The 24,163-nt window shown below is 37.3% G+C and overlaps 2 protein-coding genes across 2 annotated transcripts in view; one reads left to right on the plus strand and one right to left on the minus strand.

Annotated features, from left to right (window-relative positions):
- Nucleotides 1–8,527: 8,527 nt before the first annotated feature.
- Nucleotides 8,528–16,951, minus strand: LOC132122888 (F-box only protein 46-like). The gene is made up of 2 exons (XM_059533383.1): nucleotides 16,552–16,951; nucleotides 8,528–11,491 (listed from the first exon to the last, which is right to left on the minus strand). The coding sequence occupies exon 2, from the start codon at nucleotides 11,395–11,397 to the stop codon at nucleotides 9,403–9,405; it is 1,995 nt and encodes a 664-aa protein (XP_059389366.1). The 5' UTR covers nucleotides 11,398–11,491; nucleotides 16,552–16,951; the 3' UTR covers nucleotides 8,528–9,402.
- A 1,736-nt stretch (nucleotides 16,952–18,687) lies between these two features.
- The window catches only part of LOC132122890 (atypical kinase COQ8B, mitochondrial-like), a 9,869-nt gene continuing 4,393 nt past the window's right edge, over nucleotides 18,688–24,163 (plus strand). Inside the window, exons 1-10 of the mRNA XM_059533385.1 lie at nucleotides 18,688–18,821; nucleotides 19,812–19,978; nucleotides 20,080–20,409; nucleotides 21,048–21,114; nucleotides 21,264–21,335; nucleotides 21,440–21,559; nucleotides 21,789–21,874; nucleotides 23,213–23,353; nucleotides 23,440–23,521; nucleotides 23,622–23,715. Of these exons, the coding sequence (XP_059389368.1) occupies nucleotides 18,707–18,821; nucleotides 19,812–19,978; nucleotides 20,080–20,409; nucleotides 21,048–21,114; nucleotides 21,264–21,335; nucleotides 21,440–21,559; nucleotides 21,789–21,874; nucleotides 23,213–23,353; nucleotides 23,440–23,521; nucleotides 23,622–23,715 (1,274 nt within the window). The 5' untranslated portion in view covers nucleotides 18,688–18,706. The remainder of the gene's footprint in view (nucleotides 18,822–19,811; nucleotides 19,979–20,079; nucleotides 20,410–21,047; nucleotides 21,115–21,263; nucleotides 21,336–21,439; nucleotides 21,560–21,788; nucleotides 21,875–23,212; nucleotides 23,354–23,439; nucleotides 23,522–23,621; nucleotides 23,716–24,163) is intronic.

The following is a 24,163-nucleotide window of genomic DNA, read 5'->3' on the forward strand; positions in this document are numbered from 1 at the left end:
ACTCCCCCTTTTTTTTTTTTAATAAGATGACAAATGAAATCAAAAAACACGCTTTCGCTTTGGCTGAATTTTCTGTCTTTTCACTAATCTCTTTTCAATAATCTCACATTATTGAACTAATATTGAACAATAATGCAAACAAACAAGAGTCTTAGCATTGACACAATCCATGTTACAGTATCATGTGTGATTTTTGTGGTGTCCACTTGAAGTTGGAGTTAAAGACAATGACAGAGTGATTGATTTTCTGCACATCGTTGTAACGCACTGTTCAGCTTGCCCTCAATGAAGTGGATCAGTTTAAGTATCTGTAGTGTTTTATTGGCATATTTTGGGTTTAGCTGGTCATCTCATCTGAAATGTTTTAAAGCATAGACTCGCAATAGAAACCAAATGACTGCTTTTTGTATGATTGATTTGATAAGTTATTGTAATTTTGTCTTACAGTAACATTTTCTCAGAGACAAAGAGACTGTATTTCCATCTGATGTCAAACAGGTCTGTTTGCTTTTAAAGACCTAGAATTGTCGAATATTGAACATTGTTCGAATGGAAAGTCTGTGCTCTGGTTTGCATTAAATAAACTGAACAGATGTTACTTTGTTGCTTGTCCTGCAAATATAAGTGAGTTGTTGCAATTGAATTGTAGTTAAGTAGTAATAATGCTGCACACCAAAGTGCAGGATTATTAACTAGACATTAGTGACACAACTGATGCATTCACAATCTCATCATCCTTGAAAGAGTTAATCCCTCCTCTTATTAGTCATTTCCAAATAAGGTCAGAACTGTATATTTTAATGTAGAGACCAAGTGACATATTTAAAGCCCATGAAATACTAAAAAAAAAAAATGTTTAGGTGTTGTATGTTGAAGAGAAATACAAACTTAAATTTAGGAAAATTGAAGAAAATGTTATTCTCTAAAATAAAAACCATGCTGTAGCACTTCATTTATCCTGTTACTTTAATTATGATGTTTGTACAACACTTTAATATGGATACAGAATATGGAAAATGTAAGTCTGAGTCTGTTTTAATGCACATAATGGAGCGAATTTCGTGCCATATTTTAAACAAATCCAGCATTTTGCAAACAAACTCGATCTGCTTTGCAAAGAAAAATCGACTCGCAAACAAACAGAAAACAATGTTCAAATACAAAGGTCAATTTAAGCGATAGCGCAGTTAAGTAATAGTGTTTTACAAATATAAATAAATGAGCCTAAATGATATTTCACAAATAAATACAAACCATCCAACAAATTGCATGTAACCTTTGAACAAATACCAAATCTAGTGCATACAAATGCATACCTGTCTGTTACGAGTGTGAGACAGTTGGCTTTTTATCAGATCTCTCGGCTTGATTTTCTCACAAATGCAGTTGAGTAACTTCCTCTTCCAAAACAGTAGATGGCGCTAAGATAGGGGATTAACCAAGTTATTATTACAGTTTTAAAAAAAAAGTTTTTTTATAGGGAAAGATACCCTTTAAAATCCAATATGGGTTTATATTTTAGTTTGATTTGTCAACTCTCTTTGTCTGAGTTGCAAGGTGTCAGGTCCAGTGTTGGGAAGGTTAGTTTGGAAATGTTATAGGTTAAGCCTGGTTCACACGGTACGATTTTAAAATTGTCGGCTGATTTTCCAAACCTGAGAGACCCCACACACGGCGATAAAAAAATCACGGGTCTAACAGTTTTGGTCGTACAGTGTGTGGTGTGCAGCCACACGGCAAAATCAACACATCACACACGAACCGATTGGACTCCCGAGCATTCCCAGGTCAGACGGGAAATCTCGCAAAATCCCTCGAGATCAAACGTGACTTCAGAGTAAACAATCATGGCGGACGAAGAGGATGCAGTGACCATAGTTTGTGCTTTGTTTGTAACCGAAATAAAAACATAAGAAAAACAAGAAAAGGCGATGGTCAAAGGAGTGGAGACAAAGTCCTCCATCTCCGACGTCCACCAGACTTTCTGGTGCGCCATGCCGCCGGCTGTTTTGATTTTGTTTCCCGGTACTTCCTCGCCGCCTTGTCACCTTGCTTTCTGATTGGCTACACGCCACAGGCGGCGTGATCGTTTGTCCTCGGGGGACACCACACACGAGAAGAAATCGGGCCAAATAAATCCAACATGTTGGATATCCCCGATTTGAGATCGGAGCGGTCCTGACGTCCTTCCGAGCAGAGGAGAGCAGTCTTAACACACCACACACGGCAGGAATATCTGATCAGATTATTTTACGATAATCGGAGCAACCTTAAGATTGTCGGAAGGGGTGAATCAGGGCTAAAATCGGCCTAATTATCCTGCCATGTGAACCAGGCTTTACAGATTACAAATTACCTTATTTAAAATGTCATATGTAGTATAACTGTTTCAGTGACTTTATTAAAGTAATGTAACTGATTACATTTGATACGTTTTTGATTACTTTTCTAAATTTCTATTGTTTTCAAATTTGGATTATTTTGAATCATTTAAAGCAGGCAGGGTTAATATTACAGTGCACTCAACACTGATTACTGTCAGACTTTCAGAATCCTTCTCCACTTGAATTAAGATTATAATAATTGAATTGTAATGTACATCCACCCAGAGATGTATAGTAACGAAGTAGAACTACTTCACTACTGTACTTAAGTACTAAAAGGCGGTACTGTACTTTACTAGAGTATTATTTTTTTCTCCTACTTCCACTTTTACTTCAGTACATATTTTCGATGAGTTTAATACTTTTACTCCGATATTTTTTTTATGTGCTGCATCGTTACTCGTTACAATTATAAAAATGTTACGAATCATTCCATTACAAACAGAACTGTAGATGGCAGGTTTGATGAAGCTGGCACATCATTGAGCGAATCAAGCGATTAAGAAGACTGCGCGTGCTGACTGAACTGCTGTGAAGAGAGAATGAACGCCGAGCCGAGCCAGATAATGACTCGTTCACGAGTCAAGAACAGGTTGCATCGGTTTTCGAATCACCAGTGGTTCTTTCTGACAGTTCGATTCAATAAACCGGTTGAAGAAAACAGTTCACCGGTTCTTTTGCGCTCGACGTAATGGCGTCATTGGCGTTGAGTGCAAGCCTTCGGTTTACCTGGGCTCATAACATTAGCACAGAATCAGTTCAGAATCAATCACCAAAAGAATCAGTTCAGTTCATGCTCTGTGTGTCGGTTTGCTTTCACGCTGAATCACACATGCGCAGTATCATCAGCTCCTCGGATCTCGAATCGGACACGTCTGACAGAAACGGTTCTTGACCACTGATCTATAATATAAGTTATATATATAGATCAGTGTTCTTGACGCGTGAACGAGTCAGTCTGTTGTTCGTTATCTGGCTCGGCTCGGTGTTCATCTTCAGTTCTCTCTTCACATCAGTTCAGTTCAGTCAGTGTACTGTTTGAGTAAATGAATTACTCCGGGATATTGGTTTGTTTTAACTCAGAGGGAGTGTCAGCCACAATAAAAAAGTTAACGGCTTAATTCATTTGTGAACCGTTTAAAACGATTCAGTTCGATTTGGTGAACTGTTTAAAAAAGATCCAGTTACATCGAATGATTCGTTTTTGGACCAAAATGTATTTTCGATGCTTCAAAAAATTCTAACTGACCCTCTGATGTCACATGGACTACTTTGATAATGTTTTTCTTACCTTTCTGGACAATGGAGGGACTGAGAGCTCTTGGACTAAATCTAAAATATCTTAAACTGTGTTCCAAAAATAAACGGAGGTCTTACGGGTTTGAAACAACATGAGGGTAAGTTATTAAAGGCAGGGTAGGTAATACATGTATAAACAACTTTCTTCCAAATTTGTTTAAACTTTCTATATATATCAATGCATAATTAAAATGTAAGTACTCTGATAAAAAGAGTATAAAAATCGAGTTTTAATCTGTATTAAACACAGCTCATTATTTCCATTTCAGGACGAAACATAGGATTGGCTTAGGCGACTGTCACTCTCTCGCAACCATGGCAACCACCCTTTTGCCACACATGACCTGCCCACTTGCGCGTGCACGTTTGATTCGAGGAAACAGCACGTTTGATTCAACAGGCACGGATCCTAGGAATACCAAAACAATGGCAGAGAAACAGCAAGCAAAATTCACAGTACCAGCCTATGCAGTTAGTGAAGGCAAACCAGGCAAAAAAAGGAAGACAGTAACAGTACAAGAAAAGGCAATGAACAAAAAGTCTTTGGATAAACAAAGAAATAAAACGCGAGTTAAAATCGGCGTGGCTTTCCAGCGATGGCGAGAACTGAGGGAACTCAAGGGGCTGAAAAGTGACTCCTTGATGGCTTTATTTCTGCTGGACAGGTAAATCTTTCTTTTTGTATTTTGATCATACATATTTTTTTCATGAAGCATGTGTCATTAGCACACGTAGCTGCGTAATATAGCTAACATAACATTACTTAGCGAGCCATACATAGTAGAGGCTTTGGAAGGAGCCCAGAAGGGAGGGGGTGGAGTGAATGGAAATAATGAGCTGTCTTTAAAACAGTCGTGAGAGGTCTACAGTCACTCGATTTTTATACTTTCTTTTTCAGAGTACTTACATTTTAATTATGTATTGATATATAATAAAGTTTAAACAAATTTGGAAAAAAAGTTTTTTATACATTTTTTTTTACCTACCCTGCCTTTAATGACATAATTTTGCAAATTGGGCGAACTAACCCTTTAATCTGTTTTTTGTTTACAAAAAGTTACAGTCAAAGGAATTTGGATTGTCCTTTAGGTTAATCATTTGAAATAGTAAAAACAATATGTTCAAACTTTTGAGTACTTTCTTAATAACTACATAACACACTTGTAATTTTACTTTCAGTACTTGAGTAGTACATTTTCAAATAGACTACTTGCAATACTTAAGTACAAAAAATGTTGAATACTTTAGTACTTCTACTTAAGTGTGGTGCTTAAAGAGCACTTCAACTTCTACTCAAGTCATTTTTTTGATAGAGCACTTGTACTTTTACTCAAGTCTGGGTCTCTAGTACTTTATACATCTCTGCATCCACCTCAAAATAGGACTTTAGCAGCTCTTTTTACTTTGCAATCTTTTTGAGGTTTAATACAGATTTAAAATAAGATATAGTTTATGATACTGTTTTTGAAATCAAATCTTTGCATAGCTATGACAGGAAACACTGGCATCTAATAATGACTTTGAAAAAAGGCAGTTCTTAAAAATAAATAATCATATACATAAACCAAAACAGGAAATAAAACAGTTGGAGTAAGCGTGTGTCGTATTCTGTCTTCAACTCCTGAAACATTTGTGTCTCATAATTTTAAATATGTATATTTGTGAAAATATTCAGATGTAACGCCCTTTGTAATCATAATTAACTGTAATTTGTTTTCATAATTAACTGTAATTTAATTATACTTTTTTCTCAGTAACTGTAACAGATTACAGTTACATTTATTTAGCAATTAAATTACGTTATTTAGTTACATAGTTACTGCCCAACACTGGTCAGGTCTGAAGATAAAGGATAAAGGACTGGATTTTTCAAGTGTTGAAATGGAAATGGCAGATGAAGGATGAAAGTGACTAGCTAAATTAATCCCTTGGTTTAGCGCCAAATTGACCTTTGTATTTGAACATTGTTTTCTGTTTGTTTGCGAGTTGAGTTTTCCTTTGCAATCAGATTGCGTTTGTTTGCAAAATGCTGGATTTGTTTGTTTAATGATGGCACAAAATTCGCTCCATAGTAGATTACATCATTATTACTTTAAAATTACTTAAAAAAAAGTTATTGCAGTTTTTCATGATGATGCATTTTGAGTAGTCAAAGGTTTCTGAAAAAGACGATGCTTTCTCATATATGCTTAAAAAAAATCTATATAAAAAATTTGCCCTTCTATTATTTTCATCGTTTGAACACATTAACTTGTGACAGGGTGTGGATACTCTGCATGGTCGCCATTAGCATTTGTTGGATCCCAGTTGTCCAGGCAGCCCAGATCGGTCATCTGTTTGATTATATTCAATCTGTGACCAGTTACTTAGCTCCACCTACTGCAAACTCTTTTTCCTTGCCATTGTTGTGAAGAGGGCCAACGAGTCAGTAAGTAACTCACTGCTTTAAACATATTTAGTCTTCATTTAATGCCAGAACACAAATTTAACTAAAAAATCTTTACCTTTTGTTCCTTAGAGAGTCTTCTGGGGCCTGATGGTAGGATTGGTAATGGGTCTGTGTCGTATGGTACCCAAATTTGCATATGGTTCACGAAGCTGCCTCATTCCCTCCGACTGCACAAAACTTATTTGTGGAGTTCATTACCTTTATTTTGCAGTATTGCTCTTCTTCTGCACTGCTATTCTGATGCTTTTCATTAGCAACAACACTCCACCCATAGAGGACAAACATGTAAGAAGTTTTAGCTACTGCTGAAGCTACTTGAGGATACTTCTTAAAAATAACATTTACCTTTTCTCTTTGCCAAGCTCCATCACCTTTTCTTTACCTTAAGCCATTCTAAAGAAGAAAGGGTTGATCTGGACTGGGAAGAGGAGGAACGAGGAAGGAAAGCTCGAAGAGAAGCAGAGGAAGAGAAAAAGGTCGTAACTGAGGAGGATCAAAGCAAGATAGTTTAGAGAAAAATACTTTTGTACATAAAAGATATTTTATGTATGTGCAGATTTGGGGTGTCTACTCCTGCTCCTAAAGGGCCACTATAGTGCAGAGCCCACAGAAGTGAAGTGACTGAAGCATCAAAACCATTACCTGACAAAAGTGAAGACCCACCGTTGAAGTATTTAGTCAATGCTAATGCCCTAATAATGTAAGTGACTGTTTATTTGGCTGTTTATGGGGTTACTATGCATAAAGGCAAAGCACCGATCATAGTACATAAATCATTGCTTCCCAAGCCTGGTCTCAGGATTCTCCCTAATCAAACACATCGGTTTCAACTCATCAGTCTGGAAACTTATGAAATTAGTGCATCAGATAAGGGAGACCTCCAAAGTGTGTACAGTTAGGACTTACAGGACATGGGTACTTATTTAAATTCAATGAATTTTTCATGTCCATCTATAGCAGTTCCTGGAGGGCCAGAGCCCTGCAGAGTTTTGTTTCAACCCTGCTCCAGATACCATGTAGTTTACAAATAAGCCAGAAGGACTTGATTAGTTGGATCAGGTATAATTAGGGTTCAATCTATATTCTGCAGGGCTCTGGCCCTCCAGGAACTGAGTTTGACACCCCGGTCTATAGAGTCTGTTAATCAATGACTACCAAATGTCATGTGTGAAAATATTCATTTAAATGGGTCATTGAAAATGAAATGAAATCCTTTTCGAAGTTTCATAAAGTTTCATCTTTTTCAAACAGTAATCTCAAACAGTAAAGATACCTCATGTTTAAAAGAGTAGTTTACCCAGAATTTTAAATTTGCTGATTTTCTTTCTCTTTTTTTTTCACCCCTAGGTCTTTAAAGTCATCCAATTTATTGCAACAGATCTGGAGAAATTTAGCATTTTAACACTTGCTCATTAATGGATCTTCTGCAGTGGATGGGTGCCATCAGAATGAGAGTCTGATAATAACATCATAATAGTCCACAAGTAATCCATACGAATCTAGTCGATCAATTCTGGCTTAAATAGGCTTCCAGACGCTTCTGGATAAAATACGAGTCATCCAGTGAAAAAGTCCTTACCTGTTTTGGACTGTTTTCACCTAAAAATAGTGCTTGATCTGTGTATATTTCTCTCCTGATTCAGACAAGATTACTTTTTTCACTGGAGAAAACAATATCATGTATAAAGTATTTTAGCCAGAAACAACGGTTTAAAGTTAAAAATGTCTTGATGGATTTGTTTCTTACACACACACAGCTTTTCACAAACCATTAACTGATGGACTGGAGTTGCGTAGATTATTGTGATGTTTTTATCAGCTGTTTGGACTCCCATTCTGACAGCATACATTGCAAAGCCAAATGATGTAATGCTAAATTTCTCCAAATCTTTTCTGAGAAGGAACCAACTCATTTACATGCTGGATGGCCTGAGGGTGTTCAGGAGATCTTCATTTATGGGTGAAATATAAATAAGGGGTGTCACTAAAATAAAAGCTTGCGTAAAAACCTTTTTCTTACTTTATTATTTAACTTAATTATTATAATGATTTTGTTTTCTCCTGTACACGTAAAAGGTGCACTATGGAAGGGTTTAGGTAATATTCCACAATTCCGAAGTAACAGCAAGACAAACAGAACAACTCCACAATTAACTTTTTTATATTTCAACCACAGGTGGTGATAGAGGACCGAGTTCCACAGTGCACCTTTTATTTAAATCTTATAGACACCAAATAAAGCCATGAACACTGCAAAAATATAAAATAATAAAATAAAAAGACTAAATGCAACAAGATAAAACTACACGTAAACAAAATAATTTATATAAATCAACTGAATTACAAATATTTGACTGTTGAAGTACTAAAACACTTTAACAGAAATAGCACCGACTCCAGTTTTAAATCACTTTAATTCACTTTAGAGGCAAAGATTCCCAAAAGCAGATTGACGGTGAAACCTATAACGGTCTCCCAAACCAGAAGGATCAGCATCAGTGTTTCTGTTTGTAAGATTTCACAGACTGGTGGAGCAGAACAAACAGGGTTAAGGCTAGAATCAGGTTTTGAGTTGTCCTGTTCATTGTTGTTTTTCTTTCAGCCACATGAAGCTAATTACTGCTTTGGCAAAAGCAGCTTTTGCCAACAAGCACACAGAGAGCCTGGCAGGCAAAGAGATAGGTAAAAGGAAAGGTTTGGTCAAGAAATATAAGAGTGATTTCATAAATCAGTTTGAAGGAGAGGAAAAATGAAGTCCAACAACAAAATATTATTCACTCACATTCACACATAAAACAGAAAAATCCAACAACCAGTCAAACTGTTGATTACAAAGTGACATCAGGGATTTGTAAAGTGACATCATTTTGCGCCCTTTTGACCAAAGGGACAACAAATTAAACTTGACAACAACCCCTGAAGTTAAACTTACAAGTCCTGTGTCTAGCCTGGTTGGGGTCAGAATCAGAGCTGGTCTTCCAAGATTGCCATGAGTATTTCTAACCAATTCAGAAGTACATGTAAAGACAAGTCCCATGCAGCAAACTACCTTATTTAACCAGCATTTGTTTTCAAATTTCAGAACATTGGTCTGTGCATGACGAGACTGAGAATCAACTATGGTGCACTGATAGGAAATGATACTGACAATGATAGAAAGGTTAATAATCTATGATAGAAGAGGCAAGCTCAACCATAAATAGTACAGTGGCATGAGGTTTCAGTAGAGCGAAAACAGGGAGAGAAATGACAATCGCCTGACAATCTCCTTTACCTCCCATCGTCTCTTTTGGCACGGGCCTGAACCAGCTCGCATGGCTGTACCCAGTTGTTATCGTGTAGCCCAACTCGACAGCCAGGAGTGTCCTTATCAGTGCGCCGACAACACATCCAGTAGGAGCGTCCATAAGGCAAGTCATGGTGGTAAGGTTTAGGGTGCCAGCGGCAGAGCGACACATCTCCCCGCTCATATTGCCGCTTGCACTGCTTGCAGGGGTCATCACGGTACAGCGGGTCCTGGTTCCAGCGAGAGTCTGTAGCACGCACACCGTAGGTCTCTATTAGGGTCTTGAAGTCATGGCAGGTGCATTTGAGGGCAGCTAACGCACGGGTGGGCAGGTAGCTGAATATATTGACCATGATGTGATCTGGAAGCAAGAGCATGTATTGCCGTGGTTCCAGAAGCCGCTGGATCTGAAAGCGAATCTCAAGGAAGTCATGGGAGACATGACGGTAGAGGCGGCACAACGAAGGATCAGAACAATCATCCACAGTTGCCAGTGGGGAATCTGGCCTCTCTACAGTAGACCCGACTGGCCCATTGTTGTTTGCACAATCTAAAGACCGCATCCCACTGTTTACCACTGAGCAACTCTCTTCAGTAGCTGGTGACTGCAGAAAAAACAGCTGGCCAGGAGGTGGGTCCTCTGAGGCATCAGTTGAATTAGTGCCATTAGGCATAGCAAAACATACAGTCTCTTCTTGAACATTCTCTGTGCTGTCCTTCCCATAGAAGACACATTGGTCTACTGAACCCGTGACCACAACCTCTACGTGGAAGCCAGTCACCCGCTCTCGAGCAACTGCTGCCTTCTCTCCTGAGGCAGGGTCTTGGTTAGGATCTGGCATTGTGGAGGAAGGTCTGTCAGTGATGCCTTCTCCGAGGGGATCAGCCTTTGGTGAGCTGGCCAGGAGGGCACCTGGATCTCGAGATGAGGGACTGACCAACTGGTAGAGGTCGCAAGTGATCTTTTCTTTGCTCCTGGTTCCTGCTTGCCCCCCTCCAACTCCACAACTCATAAACATGCATTTTGGCCGACCAACAGGCTCAGACTGGGTGCAAGGGTCCAGACTTGACACCCGGAAAGCAATCCGTACTTCCCCTCGTCCATGACTTGGAGCACCCCCCACAGAATCGCCAGTATGAATGCAGTCTCTTCCATTCAGCTCTGGCCGCAAAGTCGTACTGTCGAGATTCTGCTGCCGAGATTCAAATTGTGCAACAGCCTGAGCAACCCGTCGGGATTCTTGCTGTTGCTGCAGCAGATCGAAGTCACTTTGAGAAGATGGTGCAGATGAAAGAGGTTCTGAAAGGATTACAACAGGTTTCTGATGGACTGTATAAGAACTAGTTTGTCCTTGCGCTACTATTCCTTGAAGAGCCAAGGCTGTACGCTGTTCTACAAGGGCCACCATTTCAGCCACAGAGAGCAAATCTGTCTCACTAACTCCAACACCATCCTCCGTCGAATCGGATTCTGTGGGTACATCAATGACAACATTTTGAGCTCTAGTGGGAGGGTCATAAGAGGAACAGCGACGACGGCGTTTGGCCTTGGTACAATCAGTAGCCCAGTTTCCCTTAACTTTCATGGCACTTGGCCTGGGAATTCCAGCACCATTACACTGGTGAGCTACAAAGAAGGCAATTTTCTCCTTTGTGTTGCCTGGTTTAATGACATACCAGGTATCAAGCAATACCCTGCCATCCTCCATCTGTGAATTCTGAGAGGGTGAAGCAGATAGTGGTGGAGCCAGAAGTGTAGACGAAGCATCTGGTGGAGTGTTTTCAGTGCCAACATCCTCATCCTGCTCCTCACTGACTCCATGGGTCTCTATGGTTGTAAGCCCCGAATCATCAGCCTTGCAGAGGGTATTAGCTGTTCCATTACAGATTGTACCATTGTTGTATGGCTTATTCTGGGAGTAGGTGCCAAAGGGGCGTGGGCACCACAGCCGGATGTGAGAAAAGGTGTCACGGTTCATTGTGAGCCCATGGGGAGCATACCTGCCTCTATGCTGGGCAGCTACTCTGCAATTCACCACAGGCTCCAGCCGTACAGATTACTCCATCTGAGGACTAAAAAAAGAAAAGAAAAAGAAACAGGACTTAGCTTTACTGCATTCATGTAACCATGTTAAAAGGTCTCAGTTAGAATCTCAGCAATAAATGAGCATTACTATAGTAAGTCCTCTCTAATAAAATCATAATAGTGTTCGATAGGCATGGGCCGGTATGAGATTTTGATGGTATGATAACCTTAAGCAAAAATATCAGTTTCACGATATTATTGTTACAGTTCTGAAATGTGTAATTTTTAAATTTAAAAAATTCACGCTGGACACAGTATCTTTTGTTTTTGAGCAACATGCAGAATATTTGAAACAGTAGAATTTTTTTTTTTTTTTTTTTTGATTCGTTTCCTAAAATGAAAAAAGAAATAAAAACTGACATCTTTATTTAACCTAAATCTGTAATTACAGTTATTTAATTTTAGTTATATAATTCATATACATATAATTTCATACCATTTAGTATACATATATAGTATTCCATACACATTAATTTGATTTAATAATAACCCAATTTGAAGCAAAAACAATGTTCTGACAAGCTTTGTGAAATTATACCACAGACACTTATCAGAAGACAGTCAGCTCCCCTCAGAAGACATTCATATAAACCCCGAAATCAATATAGAGGACTTTCTTTCAATAGTTTCAACAGTTACAGTATTTTTCTTCAGCGTCTCTGGTCTGTGTTAACGGGCGTTAACATACTTCATGTTTTTATATAAATGACATTTTGTAAAATTATTGCATTGCAAAGCATTATGTGTAAGTCCAGAACGGAGAGTTGCAATAAGGAAAAAAATGGCTGGTTGGCGATCGCATAAAGGCCAAAGTATACTTAAACAGTCCACGCACCATAGGCATTGCGTTATTTTCGCCAGACGGAAAGGCATGCTGAATGTTAAGTGTACATGGGCCTTAAGTTCCACGGCAGCTCCTTAAGTTCGGTCATCCTACACACACGGGACTGACAACTCGCTCACACCAACAGGAGGAGGAGAGATCAGTGTAACTCTCTACACTACACTCAGCCTGAGGGATTCCTACTCTTTCAGTCATTGAGGAAAAGTGGAAAACAGCGCATACCGGAGGAACAGTATAATGAAAAAATATTAGTGGTTTTGAAACCGTGAAATTTGAAAATCGTTGTATACCTTGAAACCGGTAATCGGCCCATGCCTAGTGATGAATCATCTGAAATGAATGTGAACACACCCATTGTTCTCCAAAAATAATATTGAATTGAGCAGCTAATTGCAAGTTGTCTTTTTGCCATTTGCACAAAGTTTGTCACAGATTTTTACAACCAGCCATTGATTTAGATTTTATTCAGTGTATTCAAAAGTATTTTGAGTGTTGTTGCCATTATTTTAATAGCATGTTAACACAATTGCTCTTCAAACCAAGGATGTGCTCTTTTGAGACAGCCATCACTGTAAGCATAACACACATCAGCTTGCCCTCTCTGAAATACTGCCACGACTTCATGCTATATCTGAATATATATGAAGTTATTTTTCATGAATTTGAAAAATCATGTTGGGAAGCATTACTGCCAAGTACTGTCATTTTGTACAAGACCAGGAAGACAAAAGACTGGTCTGACAGACTACAGTCAATTCTATTAATTTAATGACTGATACAAATGTCAATGAATTTTAGTAGTCAATTAAATAGACTTATCATCCCTGCTAACAGGAACAAGACATGACCATGCTACTAAAGGGGCTTGTGTATCTGTAACCTCTGCAAGAATCCATCCTTTGGTCGTTATTAGAAGGTAGAAATTCAGGAATTTTGCTTTCAAAATCAAATTAGTCTAAAACCTTTCATTAAATGTGGTTAGGTTAAATAACACTTAGGCCAAAACCATTTATTAAATGCGATCTCAAAAATTCCACTGCATGCCAACAAGTAGTATATAATGGATCGGATGAATTAGGACGTATGCATCATGCTCGTGCCTCTGAGAAATGCAGGAGTAAAGGAAACAAAGTTTCCTTACTTTAGCAAAGGAAAACCAGTCTCCTCTTTGGTTTTATCCAAACCTTTTTCTTTACAAATCCTCGTTTTGTGCTAATTCACAACTGGCGTTTTGTTTTGTCTTCACAATCGTCACTAATCACGCAATGCGATATATTACATCATCTGCCGGAACGGCTTCTATGTACGGCAGTCAATGGAAGTGAGAAAACGTTTTTTACGTTTAAAATATGGATATGTATCTTACAAAAACACATGGATTTGATAAAGGAGGCCTTTATTCATCCACCGGAAGGAACCGTGTGAGGGACATTTAATTATGGATGCACAAACTTTATTTCACGTCTTTGGGACTGTTGACAACCAACACCCACTTACTCACATTGAAAGGCTTGGAAGGGCCAGGACAATTTTTAATACAACTCACCAACCCTTTAAGTTGTTATTTTTTATTCTGGATGACCACAATACTCAGTAACAAAACCCACCATTTCTGTGACCATGAAATGTACGTAATTTATAATACTGGTGTAAGAAATGTATTTAATTTAAAATAAAATTTGTAGTTTGAAAATACAAACAGTAATTTACAAGCAATCATTTGAAGTGCAAGAGACAGTGCCATTACATTTAGCAATACTGGAGTTAGATAAACATAAGAAAAAGAAAAGTGTTTTCCCCTCCTTGAACAACTTATAAACGTTTACTTGAGCTTGTCTACGCTTTATTTTTCATGTTTCTTTATCAGCGGGTCAAAAATTTAGCAGTCCTCCTGCTTGTTACATGCTGTTTACATATTGGAAATAAAAATGGATTATTACTTGCAAAATCATAAAGCCCCTTTAAAAAATGTATTTTGTCCATAGAAAGAAGTAGCTAGCTTCAGCTAGCAATCAAAGACAGCTTTTCCTTCGGTCCTGTAATAACATTCAGTGAGCAATATCTGATATTACATATTTTAGTACATACTTAGCTAGTTTGCACTGAGAACCAAAACAACTGATTTCAATGTTTTTTTGTTGTTGTTGTTTGTATGTTTGTTTTTTTCCAGTTGGATGATGGAACCATGAACGAATTAAAGGCATAGTTTACCCGAAAATGGAAATTCTGTCATTAAATACTCAATCTCATGTCGTTTCACAACTGTAAGACCTTCTTTCTTCTTCTTTTGAACACAAATGATGATCTTTTCCATCAAATCTGAGAGCTTTCTGTCCCTCCATAGGCAGCAACACAACAGACATGAGTGAGTGTTCACTAGAGTACCATGACGCATGTGTTTATTTTCAGTAAATTATGTTTTGTTTTTTTGACACCAAGCACTCACATCGCTTCATAAAATTTGATTACTTAATGTCTTTCCTACCGTTCTGGATCCTGAATGTGTAAGTTGCAAGGCTGACTGTAAAGGGACAGAAAAAAATATTTACATTTTTGTTCCAAAGATGAACAAAAGTCTTACTGGAGTGGAACGACACGAGGGTGAGTAATTAACAACTGAATTTTTATATTTGGGTGAGCTAACCCTTTAAGACTTCCCCTATGGATCCAACATGACCTCATGTGATTCCCTTGCATCTAGCCAAAAACTGTGATAGGCTATATTTGGCAGCACTATTAACACAGGTGAAGAAAGATATTGTATTTTCAGAGAATAAAATTACCTACTTAAGTATTTCAAATACAAAATAATGTCTCTCAAAGTATTTCATTACAAATGATGTTTTATTTGGATTTTTCTCTGAACTGGAGTATGAAAAGCCTTGTTTCTAACCACACTGTATGTGATATTTTGAAAGACCTTGCAAAAACAATCACAACACTAATGGGTATAGCCTTTCAAAATGCTTTCGGGCTGCTATTTTTAGCCTGCAACACATCTTAAAAACATTTTTTACTGCATTTGAAAGATGACACCATGTGCCTTCTATGAAAGTTGATCTGATATCGTTAGTACAATAATATATTGGTCTAGTATATATTCTAATATTATAAATCTATAATTATTAACAACTGTATATATTCATCAGGAAAATAATATTGAAAACTGCTTTAAAAAAATCTTATTATCATGACACAAAGGATTGAGAAATTTGAAGACTCCAGTAAGCTTACAGATAACCAGTACATACAAAATGTTAAAAGACTTGTTTAACAAGTCAGTCCACGAGATGATTCATTTAGAACTGAACAACACAGGACATAATTTTTGCACCTTATTTTCTGAAAGCCAATTAAACATAACAGTGTGAAATCGTCTGTATCCGTTTAAATGTTATTTGACCACAAAGTGCTCTTAATGAAGTCCTACAAGTCGACAGGACTAAACCACTGAATTAACTCATACCAACAGTTCACCAAGATCAGACAGCAAAACAAATATTTCAGTCCAAAAATGAAGATCATACAATATTTAATATAATAATTTAATATATAATTCTACAGTCATATTAAATGAGAAGTGAAACATGTAGTGATTTATTGCATCCGAACGTGCTTTTCAAGCTGTCCTCCGGTTTCTCCATGCATACTCAGCAAGTTCATCTATGGCTTATTTGAACGTAATGGCTTGCCATCTTCAGTGTTTCCTTTCAATTAACACAACTCAAAACAACAAAGAGTCCAAATAAAGACAAAGCTTATGGGATCATTTGACTTGAGGCAGTTAAAAGATGATCTGCTAACTGGCTAATGCAAACTGTTAGCCAGCTTTAATATCTTAAAGCAAGCGAACATCTCTGCTTCGGTTTTAATTGGCAATTATGTCAACCCAAATAATCGGTAGCAATATAACTAACACTCGTATACTCTAAATTAAAATTAATGTATTTTATTGACGTTGTTGTATATCTGCGCCAGTGTGAAATTAGCATATGTTTAGCTTGGTCAGCTAAGCTGCATTATATTTTCCTAACTTGGCTTATTTCAGTTTTACACGGAACACGTTCAGTAACTCTTTGGTATCAAAAGGTTTTATTTTCGATTGTATTAAACGTTTTGTAACATTTGCCCTCGACCAACAACAATAAATAATAAGCCAAGCAAAAACAGTAGCAGATCTGCTAGAATTATTTCTCTGCTTACCTTCCTCTGAAACCAAGTCCTCTCCGCTGATTTCGTTCCGACAGCTTTGTTTTTGAAACAAAGAAGTGGCTATAGTGTTGAATTCAAGCCAGGAATCCTTCAAACCTCTATGTGAGGTTTTAAAAACAATCAGAGATGTAAGCTGAGGTCGATAAGGGCTTGCAGGTAGGTTAGCATTTAGGCTAACTCGAGAAAGAAGCAAAATATCCCAGTCTTGATCTGGCTTTGTCAACGATATATGCCTATAGTGAACACAGTAATATGTTGGTTAATACTGTGTTTCAGAAAAAAGATCGTCTCTATTGTTTAACCAGAGTTTCAATACTATTTCACAATAGTTAGTAGGTCCTCGAAAAGCAATTGAGGAAGGCCATTTTGTTGACAAGCAGCTGCAAAACCGCTAGTAACCAATGAGAAGAGAGAGTTGATGGCATGCCCATATATGGATGGTTAGGCTCCTCCTCTATCTCTACACCCACAGAGAGGACAACTCTTCTACCTCATCATCATAATGACCTGTAAAATCTCTCACTTTTACTACATTTCACATAAAAGTCAAGTCTGAGCAGAAAAGATAATTGTAGAGTCTGTTTAGATACTTTCTGTACTGTAGTGAGCACAACATGACAAGGACACTGTGATTTCAGACGTTGCACCCAATTCTAATCTTTATGTAATATTTACAGTAGGATTATGATGTCTAGTTATTTGCAGACCGGAAAAGAGATTTAAAGATGCACATGGAAATTACAGCCCCATTTCTGAAACACATTTCCACTGATAATGAAACACATGCTGATGTGTGATATATAAGTGAAATAGTGAGGAAAAAATCTGAAATTTGGGCCTAATGTTAACTGATTCGTAATGGAAATCTTGAAAATAAAAGATAATTCAGAAGAAATGCATATGTAAACTATGGAAGTAAGAAAAAGTCATATCCACTACCGTACTTTTTATTTATTTTTTATAATTTTTCATAATATTATTGCAGTAATATAAAATTCATTATTATTATTTGAAAAAAATCTTAACAGTGAATATTTAGTTATTTCAATTATTAATTTGTCTAATTTGTGATTGTACGTAATCTAAATGGGCCCAAATCATATTCAAAAATATTCAATTGATTAACCTTTTAATAATAGTAGTTCAGTCATAGTCCATGAAATAATTATTATAATTTTATTGACATTTATTGACATTTATTGACACATTTAAAATCAAACAGGTATATATTTTATTTTATTGTGTGTTTGTTGGCAAATTTGTTCTTACAAGGAATTAGGCAAAAATAAAAAAGACAACAGCTAATATAAATAAATATCAAATGGATACAGGTAGTTAGATAAGAAGCAATGTACAGTACATCAGCCCGTGTACGGGCACCACACAATATGTTCAGTGTTAAGTACAGTATATGTTTGATCATTGTATGGGTATATGTACAGCTCTTTGTGTAGCTACAGTGAAACTGAACAGGGAGTGAGTGTTTTTATGTTCAGCAGAGATCTGAAGTAGAAACAATTCCTTATGGTTTTCTATTTGTCCTAATATCACAGGCAAAACAAGCATGCCTGGACATGATGATTACGCAAGAGCAGGGTAAGATTGGAGCTACTAAACAAAACTAAACACATCTCTTTAGGACTGAGATTGGTAAAATGATAACAAGATAACGCATTCAGCAATCTTATGCCTCTGAAGTAGGCTATGGTAAGAAAGGGCTGTTAAGACAATTTTGCCTGGAATTTTTAAAGGTTTTCATAAATATCTGAAAGGATCACATACATAATAATAAGTAGGCTAGTTATATTCCTTCTGTCAAGATAGCCCACATGTTTATTAGAAGTGCAATAGATAGATAGATAGATAGATAGATAGATAGATAGATAGATAGATTAAGTTTAACGTTAAATGTTAAAGTGTTTAAATTATTTTTTCTTCTTCTTCTTATAACTTAGATCTGAGCTTCTCTCAAAAGAAATCAAGGTCATTTGTAACTGCACTTCACACACTGACCAGTAGACGGCGTGAGAAGTGTCTGTCTGCAGACTGCAAAAGAGGGCGTAACTCAAGACCGCTCGTGATTGGTTGACAGCAGACACAGCTCTTAAAACCAACCCCTTTTAGATACTTGCAAATTTGGTTGGCTATGTCGGTTGTCAATCACCGGATGCTTCCGTTTCCGGTAGAGGTTGCAAAACACAAACAGACAGAAGTGTGTGGAGTGGAAAGGACACTTCGCATAGACACTGAGAAGAACAAGAGTAAGTATTACTTCTGTAACTACACTGCGCTGCTCATTTAATTAGACAAGTTTAAATAAAGAGCGAGCAACACTACAGTAACGTCGTACTGGGTTAAAAATGCATATATGTGCTCATGCCATCATAACTTTTTAAAGTTATGTAAATTTTTTACATTAATAATTTCCCTTTTCAATTAATTGGGACTTGGGATTAAAAACGCATGTCCATCACAGTACTGACAAGCAAAATGAAATTAAATAATTTTCACTGCAAAAGTCGCACAGACGCGCCTCTAAAGCGGCATTTAGGTGTTTGACCCTGACTGTGTAATGCTGCTCAGAGGTGGCATAAATGCAGTTACACATCAAGTACAACTGTTTACTTTGATACTAGGGACTGAGATGGCTCTAAGCAAACATAATGTAGTCTGGCTTTTATAAAACATTGCACCTTTACACTGATTTTTTTGCAGGCACAGAGCAGCCTTAACTCAGCTGTGTAAAGACAGCTTTAAAGTATTACAAACATTAAAAAAAGAAAGAAATGCAACCAAATGAAAATTAAGGCATATTTACACAGCTGAGTCAAGGCTGCTCTGTGACTGCCATAATGCTGCATTGAAAGCCAGACTAAATAAAGCTTTCTCTGACCCACCTCAGCCTCTAATATCAAAGATTACAATTGTATTTGTATCTGTGTAAATGCATTTATGCCACCTCTGAGCAGAATTGAACAGTTACATAAAGACACCTAAATGCTACTTCCAAAGCGCTTCTGTGCTATCTTTGCGGTGTAAATTTGGTATTGGAAATGCTGATTAAAATAGGTTTAAGTTGAAGCACTAACATCTATCTCTATATAAGCTATTCAAAACATAAATAAAAAAATATAAAAGATAATACATAATACTGGAATAACACTGTCTGCTTGAGATACCTGCTCTGAATTTCAGTGATGAAGTGATGTTTGAAGGTTCAGGGCACTGACGTCTGTCTCTGTTATTTGCAGTGGTGTTGGCAGAAGTGCTCCAGGTGTTGAGGGGTGCCAGCAAGGTGGGCGCTGCCTTTGCCTCCATTCAGGGTGAACAGCTCAGACTGATGGCCTGCAACTCGACCTTTGGTGCAGGGCTCAAAGCTGCACAGGAGGCGGTCGAGGGCGTAATGGGAGCAGGCGTGGTAAGTGAACACTTATGCATGAACAGAGATATGCATGAACACAAGAAGAGAAATTACATTGCTTATTATGTATTATTTTAAATGAAAAAAAAAATGTTTAGACACCCAAGACTGAGGAGTACCCTGACATTGAGAAGTGGGAGGAGATGGACCCGGATGAAGCGGCAAAGTGGGCAGTCGGCTCTGAAATGCCACCAGACATTTCCAGCAAAGATGGAAGGGAGGAAGTGTCAGAGATACCTGTTGGTGCACCTACTGGCACGGTCAAAGGAGCCAGCTGGCCTGGTCAAAACACTCGATTTCTGCATGTATCTGTGTCTCATCATCATTTTAGGTTTGTCCATGGTTCTGTGATGGCCAGGTTAAGTCCTGAAGACATTAAAAAGGCAAGGGAGGCAAAACAGAATATCGCCAGGCCTGTAAGACAAAAGGTGAGGACAAATGGGATGATTTTGTATGTAAATTTTTGTGGCAAACATCAATCATGCATAAGTAATCAAATAATTGTAAAAAATAATTGTACACTCATAACATTGCCTTTCAAAGTACTTGGGCATTATTTGGCTTATGTTTCAAATGTTTTTAACTCCAGAAATATGTTGAAATGTATTATTGTTAACACAACTATACTATTCAACTATTAAACTATTTTTGAATAATTGAATAATTGAATTGAATAATTTTGAGTAATTGAAATAAAATAATTATTAGATGCAGAATAAAAATGAGAAATGTTGCTTTGACAACCAATTGAAATAGGTTTGGCAAAAGTAAGCAATTACTAATTAAAAAAAAAAAAAAAAAAAAAACTGAGACTAAAATACATTCAACCTAAATAGTAATATAAGAAAAATAAATAGACAGACATAGTATATGAATAATACTAAAAGAATACTTTTCCTCTGATGGTGTTTCGGAATGTATTCGTCTTTTAGTCCTATATATATTGATTAGTCTTTAAAAGTATCTATTTAAATGTTTTATTTACCTGCATGCGCTGCTCATTTATGAAGTAATTGTTTAAATCCTTTCAGAATTTAATAAGCAGTATGATTTTGATACTTTGCAGCTTTGTGAGCGAGCCAGAGAACAGAAGGTACCTGCGACACGGATTAGTCGATTAGCTAATTTCGGAGGTTGGTGATTTTTCAGTGATCTATTAATTGTCAATTTAGTAATGTCTATAATATAATATGAAGCCTCTCCAAAATGTAGCTTATGTGACCACACCTTAATAATCCATTAATTGTCCTAACCATAACAATGCTGCTGGTTTATTTTGTAGGATTAGCTGTTGGACTTGGCATTGGTGCCATTGCTGAGGTGGCGAAACGGTCTTTTGGAGGAAAACGCTCCGGTACTGTGTGCTAGCTCTCTTGAATGTGGCTTGAGACCCCTTGTCATATTTAAAAAATTGTTATTAGGCAAATTAGTTAAATTTCTGGTGTCTTTCTGTTTCAGATATGGGGGCTCTTTTAGACTCTCCCGTCCTGTCAGAGGCCAATGCCGAGAGAATCGTGAACACACTGTGTAAAGTCAGAGGAGCGGCCCTCAAGATTGGGCAGATGCTCAGCATCCAGGGTACATAGTTTGATTTTATTGTGAATACTTTGGTGCCAAGTGCCTCCATTTGTTCAATTCACTGATGATGCTTAATATTCCCTTTTCAAGAGATCCAGCTTGAAGTTAAGAGCTTGAAATCCTTTCTGATGTTTGCTGTCTTTTGATGCGCAACACAAAATATTTAAAGGATTTCAAATGCACATTTATTTTGTGATGAGTAGGAAATATTTTTCTATGCCCTCATTAGATAATACCTTCATTAACCCACAACTGCAGAAAATATTTGAGAGGGTTCGACAGAGTGCAGACTTCATGCCAGCTTGGCAAATGCATGTAAGTTCCTACGCGTTTACTGTGTTTTTCTGTGATCTTGTAGAACATTAACCAAACTATAAAAAATTGCCTTGATATCTTGCTGGAAAGTTTCTTTTTAATAACAAGAAGTTTCAGTATTCATCAAAAAATGTCTATTAAGACCGAGCGCCAAACTCCCGCTCTCTCTCGTGAGGCCAATAAGGAAGTGACTAAAACAATTCATCGACTGGCCGCTTGAGGCTGGATGCAAAAGGGAGTCAGTGCCCCCATGTTAAAATGCCCAAATTTACAGCAGGAAAATTTTTTTTTACAGCCTGGGGCAAAAAATGATTTTGGTCTAAATAGCTAATTTTGCCCTTCATGACAACTGTGAGGGGGGTGAATTTTTTTATAACTCATCCGTTTAAATTATATTAAGCCTTAAAGTTCTGCATAATAAAGGGCGTAGCCACTTGAGCGACAGGTGGATTGCAGCTGTTGACACTACCGTCTTGCTAGGTGGGCGTGGCTTCAGCAACTAGCTCCCGCCTTTTTGCCCATTTTTGATTGTCCGGGAGAGTCGCGCGGTGACGCGCTGCCAAGATGGCGACGGCCCGCTCTACACACTTTAGGCTTCAAAAACTCTCTTCAGGAGTCTACGGGTGACGTCACGGACACTACGTCCATGTTTTTATACAGTCTATGGTTAAGACTAGTGTTGGGGAGCTAAAGTTATTTTTAAAAGTAATGCATTACAATATCACGCCATTAAAAATTAACTAATTGTGTTACTTTTATGGAAAGTGATGCGTTACATTTCTTTTGCCATACTTTTTGTCTCCTGAGCTGGGCTTGCTTTTTTTTTTAATAACAAAAAAATCCAAAAGTTAAATTTTTTGCCAACCATAAAGGCCCCTTCGCACCAAAAGTGTCAGTGAATAAATGGGAAAACAAAGTAACATAACTTAACTTTGAAAATGTGACTCCGATATCGCATTGTAAATTTAATAGTAATGCGTTACTTTAATACTTACTTAAAAAGTCGTCTGATTACGTAACCCATGTTATTTCTAACGCCTAAAAAATTTATTTTCCCGGTTTCTAGTATTAGCTATAAATTATCTTAGTATTTATTGATATTTCGAATTCGTTTTTTATTTTCATTTGTTTGTTTTTAGTCATTGATAATGCAACAATCAACAATAACAGCAGTTTTATAGATTTTTTTGTGTCATTGCGCTTTAAACAGCCGAGTAGCTGCGACAGTGATAACAATTGTTAATGGTGCTTCAAACCCCTTAATAGTTCTTTCCATCTGACATTTATCACTTTTTATGATATCTCTCCACACTGTCTGTGTTGAAACCGCATGTGTAGAAAGTGCTTGAGGAGGATTTAGGGCCTGGATGGAAGGAGAAACTCTCATCATTTGAGGAAAAACCCTTCGCAGCTGCCTCCATCGGTCAAGTGCATCATGCAGTTTTGCCTGACGGGAGGGAAATTGCTATGAAGATACAGGTATTAGACTGAAATTGTCATCATCATCATATGTTGATGTTATGTGTGTAAAGATTCATCATTCATACATTGTGTGTCTCATATAGTACCCTGGTGTCGCTGAGAGCATTCGTAGTGACATCAACAATCTCATGTCTGTTCTGAAGATGAGCGTTGTGCTGCCTGATGGTGAGCACTGGAAAATGAGTTCAGAAAGCACACATTACAGAAGTATCCATGTTGAGTCACATCGTGTGGGATGTCAGTAGCTGGTGATTTATTTTACCAGGTCTGTTTGCTGAAAGCAGTCTTGAGGTACTTCAGAGGGAGCTGGCATGGGAGTGTGACTACAAGAGAGAGGCGGAGTATGCAAAGCGATTCAGGTACTCTCAGTTATAATAAATATTTGGATTGTGTTTAAATAAACCACAATTAAATTAATTTGTAACTACACTAATGTTCAGAAGTTAGTGAGCATAAGTGATCCCATAGTCATTTATTCGATCACAAATAGAGTAAAAATAGTCATATATAATGAAAAAGAACAGTTTTATATTTGAATATATATATATATATATTTTTTTAAAGTACTGTATTAATGTGATGGCAAAGCTGAATTTTCCGCATCATTTCTCCAGTCTTCAGTGTCACATGATTTTTCAGAAATCATTCTAATATGTTGATTTCCTGCTCAAGATACACTTTGTATTGTCAGTGGCTTTTTTTTTTCAGGATTCTTCAATGAATTGAACACATATATTTATATAACATATAACAGAAAAATAGAACATATGTGGCCCCGGACCACAAAACTAGTCATGAGGGTCAATT

Source organism: Carassius carassius, chromosome 41, assembly GCF_963082965.1.
Source record: "Carassius carassius chromosome 41, fCarCar2.1, whole genome shotgun sequence".
In the NCBI taxonomy this organism is placed as follows: domain Eukaryota; kingdom Metazoa; phylum Chordata; class Actinopteri; order Cypriniformes; family Cyprinidae; genus Carassius; species Carassius carassius.